The sequence below is a fragment of the Megalobrama amblycephala genome, linkage group LG22 (genome assembly GCF_018812025.1).
Source record: "Megalobrama amblycephala isolate DHTTF-2021 linkage group LG22, ASM1881202v1, whole genome shotgun sequence".
In the NCBI taxonomy this organism is placed as follows: Eukaryota; Metazoa; Chordata; class Actinopteri; order Cypriniformes; family Xenocyprididae; genus Megalobrama; species Megalobrama amblycephala.
Window position 1 is genome coordinate 22,315,809 of NC_063065.1, and position 17,889 is coordinate 22,333,697.

General features: G+C 36.2%; 1 protein-coding gene across 2 annotated transcripts in view; it reads left to right on the forward strand.

The window, feature by feature from the left end:
- The window catches only part of itgb1a (integrin, beta 1a), a 51,091-nt gene extending 36,354 nt beyond the window's left edge, over nucleotides 1-14,737 (forward strand). Inside the window, exons 6-17 of one of the 2 annotated variants that reach the window (XM_048173991.1) lie at nucleotides 1,121-1,359; nucleotides 1,847-2,002; nucleotides 2,708-2,803; nucleotides 3,474-3,563; nucleotides 7,059-7,199; nucleotides 7,288-7,490; nucleotides 9,624-9,862; nucleotides 10,017-10,239; nucleotides 10,502-10,734; nucleotides 10,817-10,983; nucleotides 12,528-12,605; nucleotides 13,413-14,737. In XM_048173991.1, coding sequence (XP_048029948.1) covers nucleotides 1,121-1,359; nucleotides 1,847-2,002; nucleotides 2,708-2,803; nucleotides 3,474-3,563; nucleotides 7,059-7,199; nucleotides 7,288-7,490; nucleotides 9,624-9,862; nucleotides 10,017-10,239; nucleotides 10,502-10,734; nucleotides 10,817-10,983; nucleotides 12,528-12,605 — 1,865 coding nt within the window. In that variant the 3' untranslated portion in view covers nucleotides 13,413-14,737. The remainder of the gene's footprint in view (nucleotides 1-1,120; nucleotides 1,360-1,846; nucleotides 2,003-2,707; nucleotides 2,804-3,473; nucleotides 3,564-7,058; nucleotides 7,200-7,287; nucleotides 7,491-9,623; nucleotides 9,863-10,016; nucleotides 10,240-10,501; nucleotides 10,735-10,816; nucleotides 10,984-12,527; nucleotides 12,606-13,412) is intronic. The other variant, XM_048173992.1, reaches the window with a different exon arrangement.
- The last annotated feature ends 3,152 nt before the right edge of the window (nucleotides 14,738-17,889 follow it).

Below are 17,889 nucleotides of genomic sequence, written 5' to 3' on the forward strand. Positions count from 1 at the left end.
ATGAATAGATATAAACATTTACAAATGTGGAAAATGCTTCATCTTTCCATGTGGTGCAGACATCTTTTTTTTTCCTGATTCACTCTGTGCTTTCATAATAAAAGTCACCCATTAAAACTGCTCTTTACCAAGTAGTTTCAAATTAAAAGATCTTTAACAAACATTTAAAAAATAATTAAATGAGCATGAAATATAAACTGACTATGAGCAAATAAACGTTCCTCAAAAGCCTGATGGATTATATTTGATCGCATTTTAACATGATTTATCGGTAACACTTTATTTTAGGGTTTTTTAGTTGCTTATTAGCATGCATATAACTAGAATATTGGCTATTTATTAGTACTTATTAAGCACATATTAATGCATTATTCTGTATGACCTTATTCTACATTCCTAATCCTACCCAATACCTAAACTTAACAACTACCTTAACTATTAATAAGCAGAACATTTTATTTAGGGAAAAGTCAGTTAATAGTTTATGTGTGTTCCCTATCCTAAAGTGTTACCAATTTTTCTATAAAATGATGTATGGATAATCAATTGAACCTAAGTTGCTTCAGTCCAGTATAAAAGTGATTCTTACCTTTATAAAAATCAGTAAAGATTTCACAGCAAAAAGATTGGTGAACCACAAGCTTAAGGTGGATGTTTGTACAATTATACTAAAAGGCCTTTTACTTGCTAAAAAAAAGTCTAAACTATCAATCATACAACAGAAGGCATGTAGTAGATTGTGTGCGACAGGTTTTTCAGCAAAGTTTGGATCACGTTGATGTAAATTTTGTCTATCAAATATGATACAGAAAGCATTATAGGATTAAACATGTAATAACAACAATCATATATGTGTAATATATATGTAATGATTAACAAACCTATAATATCTATCAAGAATACAGTATATTTCATATAATATATATGTATGAAAGTTAAATTAATTACACTTAAGTTTGTTAATATTATTATTAAAACAGATTAATAATAATTACTATAAAAATAATTGAATGGTAAAATAAGACCTAATTCAAAACTTTCATTGCACTGCCTAAACCATTAGAGACACGAGTAGGCATGAATTTAAAGCTAAGATGCTGCTTCGCTCATTTTCTGACAGGTTTTGGCTCTTTTGTGGAGAAGACAGTTATGCCGTATATCAGCACAACTCCAGCCAAGCTCCTGAACCCCTGCACAGGGGACCAAAACTGCACCAGCCCCTTCAGCTACAAAAATGTGCTGAAACTCACCAGCAATGGGCAGCAGTTCAACAGTCTGGTGGGGCAACAGCAGATATCTGGCAACCTCGACTCGCCTGAGGGAGGATTTGATGCTATCATGCAGGTTGCTGTCTGTGGAGTGAGTATAAAACAGCTTGGGGAGGGTTTGCTCTGTTTTTACATTATATATAAAGTTGATTTACTATGCACCGAGAAGCTTGGCCAGTTGCACAATCTGCTGTTAGTCATCTAATTTTGTTCAAGACTGGTCCTAACCTTTTTAATGTAAAGTCAGTTACATAAAAAAGGTAGATTGTTCTAATTTGAATAGGAAAAGTAAGACTGATTACCTCTTGTCTAACTGCTAGTTGGTCAAACTAGTTCTTAAGAAACAGTCTTAACATAGAGGCTAAGTTTATGCAACTGGCAGTATTATATGTCCTAATTTGATTATTTTCTGACTTCCTTTATTAGTGGAAAAATCGAAATGCTACAGTAATATGGCATCTTTAATTCAATTGTGTTCCCAATCTGTTTTTGTACTTTCAGCTCACTCTTTGTATCCCTTGGCCTCATTTCTCTCCTTCTTCCTGTGTTTTTTTTTTTTTTTTTTTTCTCTCTCCCAGGACCACATTGGCTGGAGAAACGTCACCCGTTTGTTGGTGTTCTCTACTGACGCAGGTTTTCATTTTGCCGGAGATGGCAAACTCGGTGGAATCGTGCTTCCCAATGATGGGAAATGCCACTTAGAAAACAACATGTACACCATGAGCCATTATTATGTATGCATATCACATTTTCTGGCAAGGCCGTAACCATGTCTTAAACATTGGGGTGGACAAATGAAATTTTGCTAGATTTTTTGGGGATTGGAGGGAGCTGCTGTCACAAATGTAACAGTCCTTTTGTTTAAAAGAAATTTAAGAAATAAAGGATTTAAAGGGAATAAACAAAAAAAAAGAACGATAGTAGTAAAAGAACTTACGGCCCTGTTTCCTGATGAACCACAAGCTGAAGGTGGACGTTTGTACAATTATACTAAAAGGGCTTTTACTTGCTAAAAAAATTCTAAACTATCAATCAGATGACAGTAGACATGTAGTAGATTGTGTGCGGCAGGTTTTTCAGCAAAGTTTGGATCACATTGATATCATTTTGCATATCAAATGATTAAACATGTAATAACATTGTTATATATGTGTAATATATATGTAATGATTAACAAATCTATAATATCTATAAAGGATACAGTATATTTCATATAAAATGTATGAAAGTTAAATTAAATGGTCAATTTTCAATTCAAAATGGTGAGATTTGGCAAAAAAAATTTAATAGTTTGACTTTGTGTGATAATTGGGGTGAGCTTGTCCCCCTCAATGTCTATAGTGGTTACAGCCCTGTTTTCTGGTGATTTTCAGACCAGACTATTTGATGTTTGACAGATTTTGATGTTGACTGATTTCTTTCCTTCCTTTCCTGACTAGGATTACCCCTCCATCGCCCACTTGGTTCAAAAACTGAGCGAAAATAACATCCAGACCATCTTTGCAGTTACAGAGGAGTTTCAGCCTGTTTACAAAGTAGGTCCATAGTTGATTATCTTAATGATGTGTATGAAAGCATGAACAGGAACACTTGTATTTTTGTCTGTCTGGAGCTTGTCGTTTCTTTCCCTGATCGAATTTTTTTGTACTTTGTCAAAGAGAAGCCAACTTTTTGATATCTTAATGTTTTCACTTGGTCTGTAGTCTCTTTTCACACTAGTCAAAACTTTGTGGTGCTTGCTGGATTTGATTAAACACTAAATGCTAAGGGTTAAATTTAAGCACATAACATGCCATTGTTGCAAGAATTATTCCTCAAATCATGTGGCTTGTTGAGGGGAGGCATGTTATTACTTTTCTAAGTGATCAGACTTACAATATTCAACTGTTGAATGATAAAACAGATAAAAAAAGCTATATCTAGAGACAAGACTGTGTTACAGATGGATGAATTGTAATACCATCTCAAATATATCACTACCAAGAGCCTGAAACTCTCAAGCATCTGAACAGTTTGAATCCAACTTCTCTGTATTCTCTGTATTTGGAAAGCCACAACCTCAGTTTCCCGGCTTGGATCCAGACGCCAAAGTCATAATTCAGAGTTCCTGTCTGCTGTTTAAATGCTCTGTTGTAAAACAAACACCCTGTGTCCCTGTGCTTAAGATCCATGGATGTTTTTTTCTGTTTTTTCCCCTTTCCACAGGAACTTAAAAATCTGATTCCAAAGTCTGCAGTGGGAACGCTCTCAGCAAACTCCAGCAATGTTATCAATCTTATTGTTGATGCCTACAACGTGAGTAGATAAAGTTTCTTTATACAGTAGTGGCCAAATGTCATGTCCGGAGGGGATATTTGTTTTTAATGACCCCACAAGTTTGATTAAACCATCAAAATATAAGGAAAATATTCTTTAGGGAAGAACAAAACACTACTCTTAGTCAAAAAAAAAAAAAAAAAAAAAGCTCAAACTACAGGTTTCTATGTGCATTTAAAACCAATCAGTAATCAGTAATTCATTTCATTGGTTCTCTCTTGTTTTTGCATGTGTTCATAATTTCTTCATAGCCTGGCTGGAAATGATGCCGTACAATTTGGCATGTTTTATTGCGTTATTATCACAAATAAAACAATCGACTCCAAGCACAGCTACGCAATTCTTACAAAATCTTAGGGCTGTTTGATTATGGCAAAAATCATAACCAAGACAATCAAGAACAAAAAAACTAATTACAAAAAATGGACAAATAAATACAACAGAGCGAAAATACAAATGCAATAAACAGTGTTGTAATTTAATGGTATTCAGATAAGTAATAGCCTACAACAAAAAAAAAAATGAATAATCAAATGTAAAATAACACTGCATAGTCTTACTGTAAGTAACCTTATTAAAGCTACTTAAGTTATTCAGTCAAGATCAGTGAGTGATTTTCCTTTGTCAGTTGTTGTTTGGTTATCATTAATGATGGACAGCAGCAGGTTTATTAGGCTGCTGTCACTTTAAGAGCTACTGCATGGATCCAATATACAATTAAAGCTGCAAGCAGCGATGAAAGGGCCCTCGCACCCGGGCTCACCGCCACCCGTTGGCCTTAGGAAAACAGTGAACAGTGGTCGACATGCATGTAAGCAAATTAATACAGGAGAATTATGCCATTAAGTCATTTCGAATTGCCACACTTCCTGCTGCCAACAGGTGGCGCTTTGACCATAACCAAATATTGCAATATAGATGTGTTCAGGCCAGGACTGTTATCAAACACGTGAAGCTTGGAGCAGATCGGACATCATATGCCTGAGTTACAACAACTTCCTGTTTCATGGCGTTAATCGCATACATTAGCACTTAGCCAAATGTTGCATGATTTAACGTGTTTCTAGTATGTTTGGTACTTTGTGGCATATTGAAATGTGGTTCTGGGAGGGAATTACAGTGTAAAGCATGCCATTTCCTGTTGCCAGCAGGTGGCGCTATGACTAACTGAATATTGGCATATAGATATGTTCAGGCCAGGACTCTTATCACACATGTGAAGTTTGGGGCAGATCAGACATTGTATGCCTGAGTTACAACGGCTTCCTTTTCCATGGCGGAACAACAGACTTTGTCATGCCGCCACGGGCACGCCCTTCAACGAAAACTCTAGATCTTCGCAATTTAACGTCACAAAGGCCTTTAGATTAGACTGACAAAAAATGACATTGATCTGATTAAATCTCTAGGAGGAGTTAATCACAGTGTAAAACATGTCATTTCCTGTTGCCCCCAGGTGGCGCTATGACTGTAACTGAATATTGTTATGAAGATGTCTTCAGGTCAGGACTCTAATAAAACATGTGAAGTTTGGGGCAGATCAGACATTGTATGCCCGAGTTACAACAACTTCCTGTTTCAATGGCGAAACATCGAACTTTGCCAGGCCGCCACAAACACGCCCTTCAGCGAAAACTCTAGATCTTCGCAATTTAACGTCTCAAAGGCCTTTAGATTAGACTGACCAAATATGATGTTGATCTGATTAAAGCTCTAGGAGGAGTTCATTAAAGTACAACGCCTGGAAATGGCAAAAACTGCACAAATTTTGCAAAGAAAATTCAAAATATCTCACTTCCTGTTGGTTTTCAGATTTCACTCCAAGAGACTTTTTTTGTAAGTATTGGGCTGTTAGATGTGTGTACCAAATTTCATACCTGTACGTGAAACGTAGTGTCAGGGGCACTTCGTTGAAATTTTTTAGGTGGCGCTATCGAGCCATTTTGCCACACTTAATTCTGAAACCCATATCAGACGTAAATTTTCACCACTTCTGACGTATCTGCAAAGTTTCATGAGTTTTCGAGTATGTTTCGGCCCTCAAAAAAGTGATTCACCTTACATGGCGAAACATCAGACTTTGTCGGTCACCACGGACACGCCCTTCAACGAAAAACTCAAGATCTTTGCAATTTAACATCTCAAAGGCCTTAAGATTAGACTGGCCATATATGATGTTGATCTGGTTCAATCTCTATGTGGAGTTAATCACAATGTAAAACGTCATTTCCTGTTGGCCCCAGGTGGCGCTATGACTGTAACTGAATATTGTCATATAGATGTCTTCAGGTCAGGACTCTAATAAAACATGTGAAGTTTGGGGCAGATCAGACATTGTATGCCCGAGTTACAACAACTTCCTGTTTCAATGGCGAAACATCGAACTTTGCCAGGCCGCCACAAACACGCCCTTCAGCGAAAACTCTAGATCTTCGCAATTTAACGTCTCAAAGGCCTTTAGATTAGACTGACCAAATATGATGTTGATCTGATTAAAGCTCTAGGAGGAGTTCGTTAAAGTACAACATGTGGAAATGGCAAAAACTGCCAAAATTTTGTAGAGAAAATTCAAAATATCTCACTTCCTGTTGGGTTTACAAACTTTGCACCCAGGGGCTTTTTTGTAGGTATTGGGCTGTTACATCTGTCTACCGAATTTCATAACTGTACGTGAAACGTAGCACGAAGGGCGCTTAATTGAAATTTTGTAGGTGGCGCTATCGAGCCATTTTGCCACACCTAATTCTGAAACCCATATCAGATGTAAATTTTCACCACTTCTGACGCATGTGCAAAGTTTCATGAGTTTTTGAGAACATTTAGGCCCTCAAAAATGTGATTCATTTTGGAGAAGAAGAAAATTTTGGCTGAGCAATTCCAATAGGGTCCTCACACCATCGGTGCTCGAGCCCTAATTACACATGCATTTCCTTTCTCAACTGTAAACTTTTACTTAAGGCATAACATAAATACTCTCCAAAAAGGCATTTTGACATTTTTGTGTGAAGCCCATTTGCCTATCCGTGCTCGGCTTCGACTCGGAGCATGCACACAGAAAGCCGCCTGGGGAACTTTTGTCTCTTTTGCGGCTTAATGCACCTTTAATATTACTGTTTAATATCAAACTCATCCTGCAGTTTAGCAACAGTAGACTGCATTTTACAACATTCACTTAATTGGCTGAGTTGGATGTTAAGTTTGGGATTTTAGGGAGAAACCAAAGCGCACCGCTGTGAAGGAAAAGACGGAATGCAGCAGCGGCAAAATAATTGTTTTACCTCAGTTATCTTGTTTTTATAATCGTTGGAAAATCAATTATGTTGAATCGCACAGCCCTACAATGTCTTTAACAAATCTTTAATAATATTTGAATGAAAGGTTGAGATGTTAATTTTCTCACTTATGGCCACTACTGTTAACATCTACAGTCTATAAAAGAACTGGACTGATTTATGTTTTCTTTGTCCCTCTCAGTCTCTTTCCTCCGAGGTGATCCTTGAGAACAGTAAGCTTCCTGAGGGAGTGACTATCACCTATCAATCACACTGTAAAAATGGAATTGTGAATGAGGGAGAAAATGGGCGCAGGTGCTCTAACATCTCAATCGGAGACGAGGTAAGGTCAAATCAGCATGATGTAATATGCATTAGAAACCTGTAGCCTGTTGTTTCTGAGTCTTTTTCTGTTTGGAATAAATTCCCAGGTGTCGTTCAACATTAATATCACAGCTCAAGGCTGCCCCAAGCAAGGGAAATCGGAAACCATTAAGATCAAGCCCTTGGGCTTTACTGAGGAGGTCGAGATCGTACTCAACTTTATTTGCGAGTGTGAATGTCACAAACACGGCATCAAGAACAGTGACTTGTGCCATAACGGCAATGGAACGTTTGAGTGCGGAGCCTGCAGGTGAGACGTCCTCAAATAACTATCCTGGATTTGCTTAGGCTTATAAAAATGCATGTCTTTTTTAATTGTTAAATGTGTTTAATTGTTAAATTGATAACGATGTTTCCTGGAAGGTGAAGCAAACTGCAAATGCTATGCTTATATATGAGCAATATCACACTCGTAGCTGTGCAATATGGCTATATATCAGCGCGCTGTGATTCGGCCGTAGGTACGAGGCCGCAGGTAATCGCAGCGTGCTGATATACAGCCATATCGCTCGGCTACGAGCAGTGTTTAAAACCCTCTTTTGTGCAGAACTACTTCCGCCACGGACACAAATCTCAAGTTGACAGTTTGACCAAGCCTCCATTACTACTTCTAAAACATAATTTTAGAACTAGTAAAGAATGAATGTTGAGTCCCTCCATTGAAACTCAATTGTATTTTGTGCCGTATTAGAGAGAGAAAGAGAGAGAGATCGCCTGAGCGAGCATTACCTGTGTCTGATATAACATTCATTCTTCAGGTCGATGTCCATAATATTATATCCATTATAAAAATCCATTTGAATGTCCGCTGAGGAAAGCGATCTTTGTATTTGTCCTTTTTACAGGGAATTTTCCATAACAGCGCTAAAACAATGTCCTTTGTTTACAAAAAATGTCTTTCAATTTAAATTTAAAAGTCTCTTGCGACTCACTCGTAAAAGTGACCACCTAACTGCGTATTCTTATAAATTTCACTCAATCGATATTGCGCACTAATGGACCCCTTCTCAATAACAAACACAACATATTATGTATATAAAAAAAAATGTATTGAACAACAAAATTTTAAATTAACAACAATAGCCTATAAATGACAGAAATTGTACAATTCAGTCAAATGTTCAAAAGCAGGAGCCCCCCTAACACTGCATATTTTCGATGTCTTCTTGATTAAACACACCTGATTCAGATCATCAGCTTATTAGTCAAGATTCCAAGACCTGATATGGGTGTGCCAGACAAAGGAGACATGCAAAATGTGCAAGTGTTGTGGGGGCTCCAGGAACGTGGTTGTGAACCACTGCTCTCCAGGATGTAAGTTAAATATAGCCTTAATATTAAATTATTAAATTCAACACAGCCCAATTCAATTTGCTAAGGAACAAGTAACAGATTAATAAGACCAAAGATTGCCCGTTTTATGTACCCAAAATGAATTATATCTCATGTTTAACCACTATAAGAGCCAACGGCAAACCCCCAAAGCACTGGCCGAGATAAAGCTGTTCTCGGCGGGTACACGAGCACTGAATGGCCGCCGCCGGCCTGGAGCTCGCTTCTCCAGAAAATGTCTAAACAAATTGTAAAATAGGCATTATGATTAAATATGAGTCACATATTTTAGGTCTAAACAACTACATTCTTGCCTAAAAAAATCAGTTTAAATGTCCGATGCATCATCTTGTCCTTTTAACAGTTAAGGGGTTTTCACATGACTAACAGCCCTAGTCAAAGCATTTGTCAGTTGTGTCTTGTTCCGTGTTCACAACAATTCAGTCTTTTCAATGTAAAAGTCTTCGCTACTGACTGACACACTCATAAAGGCAGTCTTTGCCGCCATCTAATGGCGTGAAAATGTAACTTCTGTTGCTGTTCACGGTCAGGGACTATTTTTTTCTGGTGGAAGGAAGGCTTTTACTGAAAGTTTACTTCATGAAAGTTGCATTGATACATATTTCTGGCTTTAATATTTGTATTGTGTGGTAACCGTTTTATAAAAGCAATAAAGCACTCGAGGCTAGTGCTATATCGTGAATAAATCGCATTACATAAAAAAAACATGATCATGACAGTCCAGATAATTTTATTATTGAGTTTTGTTGCAATTCTCATTATTCACACAATACCATAATTTACTGTTTTACTGTAAAAATATAGTACAGTGATTTATTTTAATCAGCATACATTAAATACAAGACAAAGTCAGAGAAAATAATGTCAATGCAAAACAAATATAAGTTGAGAATTTTTTTTTATTTTAGGGTTAAATATGACATGTATTTGTTTGGATATTAAGTGCATAAACATGTAAGTCAGAAAGGTCTATCTATATGAGTGTGAGCTTTAATCTCTACATCTTCTAAGTTCTCATTGTGCCCTTTAGGTGCAATAAGGGACGTGTTGGCAGGCAGTGTGAATGCCGGAAAGATGAGGTGTCCACCGAGGACCTGGACAAGAACTGCCGCAAGGACAACGGCACAGACATCTGCAGCAATAACGGCGAGTGCGTGTGTGGCACTTGTGAGTGCAAGAAGAGGGAAAATCCTGAAGAACGCTACAGCGGAAAATTCTGCGAGTGTGACAACTTCAACTGCGACCGCTCCAATAATAAACTCTGTGGAGGTACTGAAACAGGAAGCTTTATCCTTTTTAGATCACCAATGCATCACTCAGCAGACTATTAATAGAGGAAAAGGAGTTGTAAAAGGGTAGTAGAGGAAGAGCTCAGACAGACAAAATCAGCAGATAAAGGTAGTTGATGATCTTTTTCCTGTAGGACACGGCCGCTGTGAATGTAGGGTGTGCATCTGTGACGCTAACTACACCGGAAGCGCGTGCGACTGCTCTCTGGACACCTCCACCTGCTTAGCCTCCAACAAGCAGATCTGTAACGGCAGAGGGAATTGCGAGTGCGGGACCTGCAGGTGCACCGACCCCAAGTTCCAGGGGCCCACCTGTGAGATCTGCCCCACCTGCCCTGGAGTCTGTACTGAGCACAAGTCAGTGAAACACATGACATCTGTGTACATGAATCTGTGACATGCTTCATTCGGTACATGTACAATTTAAATGCTGAAGTGTAGCACAACATATGCTGGTGACCAAAAAATATCAATATGACAAAATGTCAAGATTAGCTCTATTTCTTTGCAGAGACTGTAAGCAAAGCAAAACTCTCAGTGATAAATATATTTGCTTTCTCCTTTGGTGTCCGTAAAAGGTTGCCAACTGAACACGCTCATGACTCTTTTTCTGTCACAGGGAGTGTGTGCAGTGCCGGGCGTTTGGCACAGGAGAGAAGAAAGACACGTGCGAAAGAGACTGTAGCTACTTTAACCTCATCAAGGTGAAGGACAGAGATAAACTCCCTCAGCCGGTGCAGGCCTTCCCTCTCATGCACTGTAAGGAGAGAGACGCCAACGACTGCTGGTTCTACTACACTTACGCCGTCAACAACAACACAGAGAAGGAGGTCCATGTGGTGGAGACTTTAGGTAAGGCTCTATATTGAAGGTTTAACACCTAACTTGTATTGTTACTTTATCATTCAGTACCAATGTGTGCTTTGTTTGGCAGAGTGTCCGGCAGGTCCTGACATCATTCCCATCGTGGCGGGTGTGGTCGCAGGCATCGTTCTGATTGGTCTAGCCCTGCTGCTGATCTGGAAGCTGCTCATGATCATTCACGACCGCCGCGAGTTCGCCAAGTTTGAGAAGGAGAAGATGAACGCCAAGTGGGACACGGTAGGAAAAAAATACGTTTTAACTCTCTTAAAACTGGACCAAGATGCTTCAAGTTCCTTCAAGTTTTTAATCTGTCCAAAATTCCGAGACCATTTCATCAGTGTCGGTTTCCTCTTCAAGAACGTGCCGTTTTTACGAAAGCTGTCCTGACTTTAAGGCAGCTGTGGAACTGAAAGGAAAGGCTTTGTATTTTCAAGGCCTCATTTTTCTGGGTGTGTCGAGGCCAGTTGAGGTCAGTGTGGATGTTTCACTGCTGCCCTCTGCTGGTTCACTGTGAATATGCATCACCCTTGTGAAACAGAAGTGCGCTTCACTGAATTGAGTGTGCACTTGTAGAATGAGTACTTGGAAGTTTATTTTTAAAAATCTGTATTATCTGCAAGTATTATCTGTACTTGCAGATAATATAATATTAAATAATATACCACTTAAGTGCAATTAAATAGAGTACACTTTCATGGCTTTGTTTCTTAACACTGTGATAATGTCAAATTAAAGACATTTTAAATTATTATTTTTTAATAATCTTTTGTCATGCTTTAAAGAAATACATTTATTTTGACTAACATGCTAAAGAACATGTAAAGTACTTGATTATAATTTTAACTAAAGTGTTTTTTTCTATATTACTTTTGAAAGTATATATATATATATATATATATATATATATATATATATATTAAATGTACTAAATTGCATCTTCTTCATTACAAATACATTCAAATTTCAACAGAAATTTCTTTAAAAGTGTGTTTTAGTATTTGGGAAAAATCTTTAGAATTAGAAATAGTCTAATTCATGTAAATATGCATTTATTTATATATCTATTTTAGTGCTGTCAAACAATTAATTGCAATTAATCACATCCAATGTGTGTACTATGTATATTTATTATGTAAATACACACATATGCATATGTACATGCACATGTATATTTAACAAAAATATATATAACATAACATAAATCACACACACACACACACACGTATACATGTATATATTTCCTAAATATATACATGTGTGTATTATATATATATATATATATATATATATATATATATATATATATATATATATATATATATATATATAATATTATGTAAACTTTTATTTTGGATGCAATTAATCGCAATTAATTGTTTAACAGCTCTAATTTATTTATTCATTAGATTCACATTCACAAAAAAAAAAAAAAAAAAAATTAAAATGTTAACTTAATGTTACTTTCAGTATTAAGTTAAACAAAGTGAAATGGAGCTTCAGACTTAGATTTAAGAGCAAATAATTGGATAAAAGACCTTTTCATGTTTTATGCTTTTACCATCTTTTCATTGCATCTTTATTTATACTGCATTCTGTTGCTGAGGTCATCATGCATGCTTTCCTCCTTTTTTATTCATGCTCATAAAATCTGTCATGAAATCTTCTTTCTTTTCTCCCTATGATCACCATCCTTTGTACTCTCTCCATATGTTGTCTATCATTTCAGCTCTTCTGTTGCTTCATCTGTCCTTGATCTGTTGTCTGTCCCTTTCCACTCTCAGACAGAGAATCCAATTTACAAGAGCCCTATTAATAAATTCAGCAACCCAAACTATGGACGTAAAGCTGTGGCTCTATAAGTTTGTATATCTCAATCCTCTTTCTGCATGGCCTTTTTTCAGTGTGCGTGTGTGAGTTTCTGTACCAGATCACCATTTGTCCGTATATTATTTATATCCAGTTCAGTCATGAAACTCTAGATGGCACAGACTGATCGGTCCTTTGCATGCCGTCTGCAAGTGGTCACAACATTACGGCATGGCACAAGCTGATTGATCCTGCAGCCAATGAGATTGCTTACTCAACATTTAAATAGTCTGGTTCAGTGTTTCCTGTAGTGCGCTATCAGAGTTCCTCTGAAACCCTCCACCTCCCCCAGCTCCACCTGCCTAGATCTGCTACAGGATTTATGTATGTCTGTTAATGCAGCAGCTTATCTTACATGCTCACAGCAGTGTGCCTGTGGATCTATTAGCAGTAGCAAGTCCATACTTACTCTGCAGCAGCAGCAGATCTAGTCTGCCAAGACCAAATACATTGACATTGCCATATCAATAACATGCTAAAACTATTTTGAGAGTTGTCATTATTTTCCAATCTTGATACAAAAGGTTTAAGCATTGGGTAAAAATCACTAATCAACTACAGCATGAGCAGTGTTGTGCAATATTTAATCAGTTTGACTTAATATTTTCACTGGATTTTAATGTTCATCAAAAAATGCTGTAACTAAATGTTATATACAGTAGATGCATGCATTGTTTTAAAGTTTTATCTTTTTAATCAAAGAATTATTGCACTTTCTTGGGGTGTAAATGAATTTAGATGACATTTTGAGGTTGAATTGCTCTGTATGTTTGTAAAATATAATTTTGTTTGTTTCACAGGGCGAGAACCCCATCTACAAGAGCGCTGTCACAACTGTGATCAACCCTAAATATGAAGGCAAATAATGACATTGGTTTCACATGCAAGAATGTTTTGGAAGGGATGATTGTGCAGAATTCCTCAATTTTCCTTTGATTTATTGTCTCATTGTAATGTCATTCTTTTAGATCAGTATTGTAGCGATGTTTTAAGGAAGTAATATTTTATTAAGAACTGACTGCCTCTCGTCCCTTGCAAACGTGTACAGGTTGTATAGTCTTTTTATTTACACCAGTGTTTCTTCTTTTTTAACCCTGTGTACATTCACACATTCTCCCTTTTCAAACAGAACAGATCTTTGTTGCTTTTGCATAAAGTTTTAAGTGTTTCACTTTAAATTGCGGTGTAAAGGGAACCATGAATCCCACCCAAAAGATTGCAAAAACTCATCAAATGCCATTTTAAAACATATGATTTTATTTTTACATATATATTCTATCTGCATTCATACTGCTTTATCATTGATGCTATAAGTCATATGTTGGCATAAGAAAAATATGTGACCGGTGTATATGTGATTTTTTTTTTTTTTTTTTTTTTTTTGGGTTGTGCGGTGATGAAAGTTTGGTTTGATATGCTGATAATCTATGCATATTCATTTACATCTTGCATTTCATGTCTTTGTTTTTAGAAAGTGAAAACAATTATTTCCCACTTATTCTTGCTCTTAGAAACTCATTATGACACGTGTCTTGTGGTCAGCTGGAAATGTCTGTGTATTTTATGTGTTATGAAGGATTATGTTGAATTATCATGTGGCTCTTGACGAGTATCTGCATATTCAGGTGAAATCTTGTAGTTTGTAGTCAATCGGTGTAGAAAGCCAAATGTCCTTAAACCGCTCATTACAAATGAGTATAATTATTGATACCTACAATTGAAATTTCAAATGTTTTCAGATAGTATATTTAAAATAAAAAAAGTTGTAATTCACACATTAGAATAATAATAATAGATAAAGCTCTTTGCTACATACAAAAAAAAAAATGAGAGTTACATGGAGAAAATGAATTAGAGTGTATAGTTTTGTTTTCAAAAGTTTATATCATATGCTCAAAGGTACAACAACCCTGTATTTTTACTTATTTTATTTGGATATAATAAGCAGTTTCAGTCATTTAAAGCTACTGGAATGCTTGACAAAATAATAAATATTAAGCTGAAGGATGATAACCAGATAGTTACTGCCACAACACCCAATGCAGCTTGTTTTTTTAAGTGCCTTTTTCTGGTTTTCTCAATATTGCAATTTTGAATTTATTTATTAAAACAAAATCTAAGTGATTGTGATCGTGTCTTTCTTTTCAAATCTTTCAAAGTGGTAAACACATTTCAGCATTATTTTAGGGTTACTGATATATGCGCTTATAACAATACTATCAAGAATCATAATCTTTGAGACACGTGATGTCTAAATAAACCCTTATATTTATGAAAAAAACATGACTGCTATGTTTTATTATCATTATGTTAGTTTATTCTCTAATACAGTATAACTCCAGAATATAATACTGTCATTCTATACTATTTTTTTCAGTATGCAAACTGCTTACTACTCCATCTCCCACACATGATCACAACTTTGCATTTCCAGTGTTATGAATGAACCTGAAGAAATATCAAACATCTCCTTCCCGACTCATTTTTGGACTAGATTCACAGTTTCAAGACATTTTTACATTTTGATTTCAATTTGGAATTAAAATACAAAATATCAATATTCAATTTCTGAGATTATAACCACTTGCATGAAACTGCAACATAAAGAGGTTTAATGGCTACAATGTATCATAATATTATTTTTACGTTTATCACTCCATGCTGTAGGCCGTTTTACAAGCAAAATAGTAACATATTTGTAGAATACTCGATTCAAAACGTTCTGTAAATTAAGTGCAGAAACAGCCGTTAACCACCAGAGGGCAGAAGATAACAAGCCTATAGTTTCCTACAAAAGCGAATTTAAACTGAATATCTAAATAAAGTGAGTGTTGTTAAGGGGACACAATATATGTTTATTTTGTTGGAGATAATCAATTGCAGTCGTAGAGAGAAAGAAAATAAAGACTCGTTTCTCACAGAAACAACACCACGAGCCAGTGGACAGTTTAAACACCACTGACTCACTTGGGCTTATTGCACAGATTCATTTATAATACATTGTAGACTATGGCCACAGAACAGTGACTGACAGCTAACGTCCACAACACACTGAGAAGTGTAAGTTTGTTCTATTTATTTACAGATAACATTGTGATGGCTCATCATTTACAGATTTGCCCTGATAGCCAGGGATGGGCAGTATTTATGATACATGTATTTCAAATACAAAATAGTATTTTGTAATTTGTATTTGATAGGGTTGATGAAAATGGCTTTGTATTTTGTATCAAAATACTTTAGTGTTTTGTATTTTTGTAGTTTTAAAATACTGTAAAATACTTTGTAAGAAGTGCCTGCTCAGTGGTTTGCCCAGACTTGTTGAGATCAGAACAGATGTTAAGTTTTGGTGTTCGTTTTAATAGCTTAGGCTAAATAGTTTACCAATTTACATAATGTTCTTGAAAACTATTATACCGAGCAGCAGCCCCCTATATTTATTATTAACAATCAATTAATTAGTTATAAACTAGTTGCTTTGAATACAGGAGCCATCAGTTGTCTTCTTATGAATGACTTGTTTGTCATTGAGTCAGTGTTGCTGATGCAAAGTAGGCCCTTTGTTACCAAACACCAAATAACTAAATTAGGATACAATTATGAGTCATTTGTAAACTGTTAAACATTAAACTGTTGGTTACTTTTAAAACTAACCTTCATCTGGGAGATCACAGGGATATGTGAATATTTGATCTGTTAAAGCCACAATATGTAAATTTTTGCCACTAGAGGTTACTTATTCAGTCGCTTATCCTTGATTTTGTGGAATCATGGGATGTGTTGTCTTTATGTCTACAGCCAGTGGAAAAGAATCGGGACAGGACTCGGTCAGAAATCATGTTTATGAATGAGAGATTTAAGTGAGTATTATTTCAAATAAAATTTTCCTGATACTCACCCCCATGTCATCCAATATGTCCATGTCCTTCTTTCTTCAGTCGAAAAGAAATTAAGGTTTTTGATGAAAACATTCCAGGATTATTCTCCTTATAGTGGACTTCAGTGGACTCCAAACGGTTGAAGGTCAAAATTACAGTTTCAAATGTATATGATTTATAAACACAAATGATCGCTTTGCAAGTGCTTTGCCATTCCGCCTTCCGTATTCTTCAAAAAGCTTACGCTGTATGTCCTACGCCTTCACTATTCAACTTACGGAACGAACGCGACGCCAGTTCTGTTTTTTCCGTAAGTTGAATAGGGAAGGCATAGGACATACAGCATAAGTTGTATGAAGAATTTTGAAGAATACAGATGACATGGGGGTGAGTAAATTATCAGGAATATTTTTATTTGAAAGTGGACTAATCCTTTAATGTTACTCTAGTATGAAGCAGAGCAGGGCCGAGTGATGTTGGAGTTGAACGAGACCGCTGGAGTGATTGCTAATGAGAGACAAATGCGACACGTCTCGAGAGCAGCGGAACTTTTATTATGCCACAGTTGTCGCTTCTGCTTTTTTCGGTCTAACGAATGTGGGGTAACGCAGCGCTGTTTATCATATTAGATACATTTGAGTTGACAGTTGTTATAATGCTATTCTGCGTTTGCTTGGCGGCTGCTATGAGACACTTTTTGCACACTGCAGTAAGCTAGATCGACATTAGTCATGGTAAAACATGGTACTCGCGGTAAATCAAGAAAACGAGATTTACACAAGAAGCTATATAACAGTTTTCTGTTGATGAATGAATCCAAACAGTTCCTCATCTGTCTGATAAAACATATAATATATTACATATAATATATTTTATTAGACAGATGAGGAATATAATATGTCTTTGGTGTTGTTTCTATAAAATAAAACCAGAAACTGAGGGTAACGCTGGTATGATGTCATTGATAAGCGATGCACGGGCACAGCCCGTGTCCTGGTTAAAAGTGCTTATTTCTCTGGATTTAAACATTCTTGGAAACATTTGGGATAATGTAAGTACACAAGTCAACAAAATATATTGTTCTAGTGGTTTTTAGATATTTTAATCCAAAAATCCTGCTGTACATATTGTGTCTTTAACTGGTTTGCATATGTCAGATTTATTGCATGACTCAGGCAGAGAAAAGCTATCAAACATTGTTTACTTAATCAACTGAGTCAGTGTAATGGTGAAGGGATCGGTCAAATAGGCCTATTGATGGAAGGTTTGCCAGGAAATTTCATGCTCCCTTGTAAAAGTATTTTTTAGTATTTTTAAAATACAAAAATACAGTAGTTTATTTTGATACACTTAAAATTAAGGTATTTGGTATTTTATTTTAAAATACATTTTGATGTAT